Genomic DNA, 8,398 nt, shown 5'->3' with positions numbered 1-8,398 from the left:
ACAAAGTGTATCTGCCTATTTTCGCTTCGTGTCAGGAAGCCGCTTCATAACTCAAAAGTTTATGCGGACTTTTGAGTTAAATCGTTTGGGGTTCGGAGTAGGAGTCTACTCCGAGGGTGGGGGCTTAGGTTTCATCATCATCACCTTTCATCATTTCATTAATCATCAAGAAAAAAATACGTCAGACATGGCTGTATGGGCATAGTTCCCTTTGCCTTACCCTTCGGGGAAAACCAAAAAAAAAAAAAAAAAAAAGGAGGATTTGTCATCAAAATTCTCAATTTATTTATTGAAAAACACAAATACGTATCTTATTAACTGTAGAATTAAAATTGTAAACTGTGAAAGATTACACATCCACAATGCAAGGTACATTAACAGTGAAAAAAGTAATGAAATGATTGCACAAGCCCTTGAAGAGTCCTTTGTTTTGCTACAAAAACGTAATTTTATTTGTTTTAGATACTAGGCCTGAGTTGTATGAGGAAGTGAAACTGTACAGAAATGCCAGAGAACGTGAAAAGTATGTAGACTTCAAATAAATAATACTATTTTAATGCTAAAATACGTCTTCTAATTAAAAAGGCAGCAAAGTTTTTTTCCCTAAAATAAAGTGCTCATGTACTTCTCTAAGGTTTTCATACTACAACCAATTCTTATCTGATTCAAGACCGTCAAAAAACGAATCTGAAGTGGTCGTAGAATTATTTGTAAGGTATCTTACGCACTGCATCCAATATCCGTCATCCAACATCTCTAAGGGTGTTTTCACACTACTCAGATTCTTATCCGATTCAGTATTTGTATGGTAGATGACACTAGTGTGTGAACTAGTGTTCACACCACATCCATCTGTTGTCTCTAAGGCTGGTATTAATAAACTAATCTCAGCTTCAAGACAGCCCTCAAGATCATGCATGCATGATCAATGTTACAGTTCTTATAAAAAAACAGGGACATGAGCATGATCTTGAGGGCAGTCTCAGCTGAGATTTGTTTATTAATACCACCCTAAGTTATTTTCTGCTATCTGTCATTCTTGGACACAAAGTAGAAGTGAAAAAACACCCTTAGCCTCGTAACGCCGAAGCATAATTACGATTTCGAAGTAATAAACGACGGTGGTACCTTAAAAAGGACCAAATTTTTGTAGTCGTAAAGGCCGAGCACTTCAAGTACAAATTTTAAAGTGTTAGAGTTATCCGATCGGGTTCAAATTAAGTGGAGACCTATGTAAGGATGAATAGAAGACATTTTTGAAAAAATTACGTTTTTTTTTTAGTTCTTCCAGAAGGACTCCCGGTTTAAGTCACTACTTTTAGTAAAATCTGAAAAATATTATTATTATTAAGGGTTGTATATTTTTTCATTAACATACATACCTATTTGTACGTCATAAATATGTGTATATACTTACATATTTAAATATAAAACAAGTAACGAGTTTTAGTTTTTATGATGTAGTTTGTGATTAGTCCCTCTGGAAGTACATTAGGTTTTTATTATTAGGAAAGAAATTAATTCATGGTGTCAGTTTAGATCATCATTAGAAGGAAAAAGGAAATAAAATGAAGACGGTAGTTTTTTTTAATAATAAGATCACGTAAGCAAGTCAGTCTATATCGGTATGATTTAATCACATATAACAATTTAAAAAAGTATTTGAAAAATATCCGGACATGACACCTAAAGTCCCTTGCAAAGGACTATAAAAGTTTGCTTTCATATTGCTAACGATATCAATACGAAATTGATAAAATAACTATGTCATGTTGTTGATTATTATATTGCCTGCGATTTCTGAAAATAATGTGTATGAAAAACAACGAAATTCGATTACTGACTTGATTTTTTTTTACCTCGTCGCCGTGTGCGCACCATCTTTACCAATAAAATGACAAATTACGACAAGTGATACATATTTCTTTTTTATTAAAGCCACCTATTCACGAAATTGAATGAACTAGTTCATAGACAAAATACTTTTTTTCTCAATCGGCGCAAAGGTTTGAATTAAATTGACAGGCAAAGTTTTGGTACTTTTAAAAGTACCTTCGTTGATTATTAGAACAAACTATTTCAAAACCTTCGGCCTTTATGACTACAATTATTTGGTCCTTCTCAGAGGACCCCAGGGCTTACGAGGTTAGAGTAATAGCATTAGGGCATTTTCATACTACAGGTAAACACCCTAATGCTTTTACCAGTATTTATAACAATAATTTGTAATGTATTGTAACAATAATTTAATTGATCAAATAGATATGTTTAGCTACCTAGGAAACAATAACAAAAATGCTTAGGTATCTTCCCCTATTGTTTTATCCTACAATTTGTATATAAAAATCTGCCTTTTTCTGATTGATCATGTCTTAGGAAATAAGGTTGTACCTTTTATATTTTTTCCCTAGCTTCGGAAGGCACGCTAAGCCGTTAGTTAGGGTTACTAGCCAAATTACCTCCACCAACCCACAATGGAGCAGTATGGTGGAGTATGCTCCGTACCCTCTCAGATTGATTGAGGGGAGGCCTGTGCCCAGCAGTGGGACGTATATCATCAACCTACATAATCATATTATAGGGATATGAGCAACCTAATGGTAACCTAAGATGGCTTAGGACTTTGTATCAACAGTGGCTGCAAGTTGTCTTTGATTGTGGGTCTGCCCACCCCATTAGGGATTACGGGCGTGAGTTTATGTATGTGTTTTTGCATCCTCTAACATGATGGACTAATGTTATGGGCGATAGGCTGATCCCTTATCACCATAAGGTTCATCATATCCATCTTAGGACTTCGTATCAACAGTGGCTGCAAGTTATCTTTGATTACTTGTGGCTCTTCCCACCCCATTTGGGATTACGGGCGTGAGTTTATGTATGTATGTATGTTTATGTATCCCAGGGTCTGATTTGCATGAGTTTAAATTATGTATATTATTTGTATGAAGATTTAAGTTTTCTGTAGCTTGCCGAGCATCTCAGAATTTCATCTGTTGCAAATTATAGCCTCTGTTTAGGTATAAAATTTTAACTTTAATATATTTTTTACTTTGTAGGTACCTACTTAACCCTAAAAAAATAACACACGACGCAACATGAATCATTAAGCACCCACACCTCACAGAGCTTTCTGTTAGACCAATGTGACAGGCGGTGAGTCGTATCGCCGTCTATAATGGTCGAGCCAATTATGTCAGCTCAACAACTCATTGGTGCAAGAAGCAAGTTGGAATATCACAGGACCACCCACAGTGAATATACATACATTTTCTTCTGTCATATATCATCACACAGGCTCACGACTCACGACTATATCCCAATGGGGTAGTCAGAGGTACATCCATCATATCTTTAATTGTAATTCTCCCCAGGCACGACAACATGGCCGAGCTATATGCCGTAGTAAGCACTCTCCAGCACTTAGAGAAGGCGTACATGCGTGACTGCGTGCGCGCTCAGGAATACACGGCCGCGTGCAGCCGGCTGCTCGTGCAATACCGCGTGGCGTGGAAGCAGGTGCAGTCCGATGAGTTCCCTACGATTGATGCCTTCGTTGCTAAGTTCCGGGTGAGTTCATAGTATAATTGTCTGAGGCTGTCAGGAGGGCTCCTTCTCTGGTCTCTTTCAGAGCAAGAGTGAAGGCGCTTTTCCTGCAGGCATAACTTGGAAGTGTCTTATTCTCCTTATATAATACATACAATATAATACCAATATAATACATATACTGTATAGGCTATTTGTATGTATGTTTATGTATATGTGTGTAAAGTGTATATATGTATATTTATATATATATTTATTTACGGTATTTTGTAGTTATGGTTCCATGCTCCAATGCATAAACTTCTTTCACCCTAAGGTTGCCTGGCAGAAATTGCTGTTTAGCAATAAGGTCGCCTATTGTGCTTGTTTTTATTCGTATGTTTATGTCCTTTGTATATGTCGCTGTGCAATAAAGTATTATTGATTGAACATAAAATAACTTATATCGTCACCTTAGGGTTCATAACACTTTCCTTGCTTGCTTTTATTCTTTTTCTGTTAGTCAGAACTGTCATTTACTAGAGCGAGAGGGAACAACCGCAATCGACGAGGCGATAGCGTGCAGTCGCTTTTTAGCTCATCTTAGATTTTTTTTTCTTCTGACATGACTTATTGTAGATTTGCCGCAAATGATATTAACTACTTGGCTGGACTAAAGGGGGGAGCGCTGAGGGTTCTCACCCGAGCTCGCTCTAGCAAATAACGGTTCTGACTAACAGAAAAGGATAAAAGCATAGAAAAGTTCTGACAGATGTGGTTCAACCCTTATAGTGCAAAACCATGTAAATTCCTTTTTTGAAAAATCATCTTTCAGAAGTGATAGTGATTCGTCGGTGTTACGTTGGGAGTGGTACATGTGTGTACCACTGTGAGAACTTCATTAGCGCGTTTCAGGCTCCGATAAACGCCATCTATGATAAATCTGCGGTATTAGTTGTTCCGAACACACAATCTATGGTGAAAAAGATAGTTACAATCGCTCTGGCGATGTTGACTCTGACGTTATCTGTTTGTTCGATGGCTCGCTTAATCTTATTTTTTTTTATTCTGATCTTTACAGCTGGACTGCCCAGCTGCTCTGGAGCGGATACGCGAGAACAAACCCAACCTGATCAAGGATGACAAAGGAAACACCAACAAGTACATCGCTGAAATTGTATCTGTAAGTATATAACATCTTAGGCTTATTTTCCACTGGGGTCTTTTTCGCGTGTGGGTTGTGAGACCAAAGATCGGCATCAACCCTGGTGTCATGCTATTGAACCACCAAACGCCCCTGACAGGCTCATGTTACGAATACATACTTACTTAAATAATAGTCGAGATGCCCTCCGAAGTATGGACCATCTTACAATCAGCCGATCAGCCTGTAATGTCTGTACTTTTATACATACATACATAAACTCACGCCTATTTCCCATCAGGGGAAGCAGAGATCAGGAATTCCATTTGCTTCGATCCTGACATACTTCTCTTACTTCCTCTACATTCATCAATCGTTTCATACACGCACGCCGGTTCAGAGTAGATCGTACTAAACTTTTTCTAAGGACATCTCCAATTTGGTAAATATACGTCTTTCTAGATCTTCCTCTGCCAACCCTACTACCAACCATCGCTTTCTATACCGCTTTCGTAATCCTATTATCCTTTATCCGCTCTACGTGTCCAGACCAACTTAACAGTCCCTTCTCAATCTTACTTCAAACACAAACTACAAATACTTTATACCTACAAATATACTTTATTGCACCAAAATAAAACGAAATAAATAATTATTTTTATAATTTATGTTTGAGCCAGTATCTTAACTATCCTGATTTCACGGGGTCCGCTTACCTAACCCGAAGATTTGAGAGGTCCGGTTTATTACAGACGTTACTGCCTGTCTGACCTCCGAACCCGAAAAGACCAGCTCAATACAGGTTAGGTCACATAAAACGCGTTTCTCAGGTATATGGGTTTCCTCACGATGTTTCCTTCACCACTAAGCATGTGATAATCATTTATGATCCAAACATGAATTTGAAAAAAGTTCGAAAACCATTGCTATATCAACTCTTCCCCATCAGCTATTCATCACACTGATGGACAAACTGCGTCTCGAGTTTCGTGCAATGGACATGATCCAACCAGAGTTGCGAGACCTCCGCGACACCATGGACCGCCTCGCTATGCTACCGGATAACTTCGAGGGGAAGCTCAAGGTATGTTGGTTTTTTATTAATGACACCTTGCCGCCAAATATTACTTCCTTCGCGAAATTAACTATTGTCCATATTGAACGTTTCCCACTATTTAGCCAGCATTGACTAGACTTCACCAACCCTTCAGGGTTATTATTGAGCCGCCAGAAGCCCCAGACATGGGCTCATGTAGCGTCTACGTACTTAAAGTCATCATCATCATCTAGCGTAGCTTTATCCGCTCACCGGACCTGAAGATTTGATAAGCCTGGTTTTTCTCTTCTCATGAAGGAAAAACTAGCCCAATACAGGTTAGGTCACATACCTCCGAAACACATTTGTCGTGTATGTGGGTTTCCTCACGATGTTTTCCTAGACCATATTGGTTTAGGCCTGCGCTGGGATTCGACCTTGCAACCTCACAATGAGAGTCAAACGTTCTTCCAACTAAGCGTAGAACAAAACTTGTTACATTGTTCCTGTGGTCTTTTTTCAAACAGTCTCCACTAACTAGCCAATAATGTGCAGGCTCATGCCGGACACTTCATACAAAAAAAAAGACATTTTAACGTGTTCTGCCTATCGCGCAAGTGTGAGCGAGACACTCACACGCGCTCCCCCTTACTCCTTAACGGTTTACGACCATTTAAATTAGCAGTTTTAAAGTACAGCAATCCGCACCGTCGATATAGTTTTGTGCGCGGGACAAACGTCAGAACGTCCTACTTACCGTGTCGCTAGTATAAGACTAAAGTAAGACCCAGAGGGGGTGAGGTAAATCTAACCACGCATTGGTGCGGGGTTGACAGTTACCGTGCAAAAACACTGTTGTTGGTTAGCTTTGTTCGTACTGTAGTATTCGTATTTACTCTATGCTGGTGGTATTTCAGTCAAACATTCTCCACTAACTGGCCACCACCCCACAGGTACAAGAATGGCTGGACAAGCTGTCAGAGATGTCGGCGTCAGACGAGCTGTCGGAATCCCAGGTGCGACAGCTGGTGTTCGACCTCGAGTCTTCATACGGGGCGTTCAACAAGTTCTTGCACAAGGATTGAGAACCAGGTATGTTGATTTTAGAGTAGGTTATAATAATAATATTTATTGAGTCAGACAATTAACATACATACATAAACAGCCTATATACGTCCCACTGCTGGGCACAGGCCTCCCCTCAATCAACCGGAGGGGGTATGGAGCAGACAATTAAAGAAAATCTAAATTTAAAAGATTACAGTCAGATTGTGGCAGTTGCTTTTGTTAAAATCCGGACCTGTCAAATTTTCATATTAGGTAAGCGGACCCTGTGAAAAACGGGATAACGCTAGGGAGATAAATTACATTAAGAAGATTACTTACTACTTATTACTTAAAGTTTCTTAAGTTCGTATATAAAAATCGAAAATAAGTCCAAAAGAAATATAAGATTTTGACATTTATATTCGCTGCATTAAACGCTTTCATACACCGCGATATGTTTGAATTCACCGCTCGTCCGCCGCGATTCCATAAACAAGTGCTTTACGTGTGAAATAATTTTGTTTCAGAGATGGAGTGCTCAAAAGTGTTGTGTCACTATCTCAAGTAGCTGTTATACACTTCACTGTTTATACAATATTTAACTTAATGCTTTTGTAAATTACACGAATTATTTCCTTTTCATACCAAATGTGGTTATGAGAAGACTTTAGTCCCAGTGAGGGGGCTTGTGATTTTATATTTTAATAAAAAAAACTGTATGTCACTGGAAAGGCAAAAGATTAATTACGTAACACAACACAAGGCCATTTGAGAAAAACCCATATCAAGCAAAATATAATCCAAAATGAAATGAATGAATAAACACATTATTGCACACAAACACGAAACAGGTACTTATACAAGGAAAAATTAAAAACTAAATGTGGGCTAAGTCGGCCTTATCGCTAAAACCGATCTCTTCCAGACAACCTTCGGTTGAGGATGGAATGCTATTTAAGATATTTTCCTATTCAATTTAAAAACCTGACCTGCAAAGGCGCCACACTATCGTAGCAACCACACAAAGTGTTGCCATTTTATAAAAAAAATATATTGAATATATTAATACGGTAGTTTCCAACTAGTCGAATACTACTTTTTACCAATCGTCAAGACACGAAATGGGACGTCATAGAAACACGTGACAAAATGTCGCACTTATTATTACATTTTTTCTTTTTTAAAATTCAGTTTTTTGTCTGTCTTTATTTTGTAATCAGAACTTCATAATTTATCTTTGACCTAGGACACTAGCCAATTATTATTCCGCAAACAAGCCCTCTTGCAAAATGGACCTATAATTATAATCACCTAAATTGTTGTGGAACCTATTTATATTAAATCTCACATAATTTAGAGACAATACGGTACATACCATAATGTTAATGTTATTATTAATAAGTTATATTAAATTACATTTTATATGGCAACATAATTATGATGTTTTTTATTTAATGTAGCCTCACCTTAGTGTAGATTTGGCGGCGAGGGTGTGCTGCCGCCAAAGGATGTTTTCGGGGTACCAAACAGAGCATAGTACCCCGCTAGCCACAAGTTGGATCGACGATTCAACGGTGTCATGTTGAAAGTTGTATATATGCGTTGCGCTGTGGAAACTTTGCTTGCGCGTTTCAGGACTGCATTAT

At 38.2% G+C, this 8,398-nt stretch overlaps 1 protein-coding gene across 1 annotated transcript; it reads left to right on the top strand.

Annotated features, from left to right (window-relative positions):
* Nucleotides 1–242: 242 nt before the first annotated feature.
* LOC126376700 (vacuolar protein sorting-associated protein 28 homolog) lies at nt 243–8,187 on the top strand. Its single transcript, XM_050024253.1, has 7 exons — nt 243–369; nt 463–523; nt 3,375–3,570; nt 4,607–4,708; nt 5,619–5,753; nt 6,659–6,797; nt 7,280–8,187. The coding sequence occupies exons 1-6, from the start codon at nt 363–365 to the stop codon at nt 6,788–6,790; spliced, it is 633 nt and encodes a 210-aa protein (XP_049880210.1). The 5' UTR covers nt 243–362; the 3' UTR covers nt 6,791–6,797; nt 7,280–8,187.
* Nucleotides 8,188–8,398: the final 211 nt, after the last annotated feature.

Source organism: Pectinophora gossypiella, chromosome 21, assembly GCF_024362695.1.
Source record: "Pectinophora gossypiella chromosome 21, ilPecGoss1.1, whole genome shotgun sequence".
NCBI lineage: Eukaryota > Metazoa > Arthropoda > Insecta > Lepidoptera > Gelechiidae > Pectinophora > Pectinophora gossypiella.
Note: the sequence above shows the minus strand (reverse complement) of the source record. Positions and strands in the feature narration are given on the sequence as shown.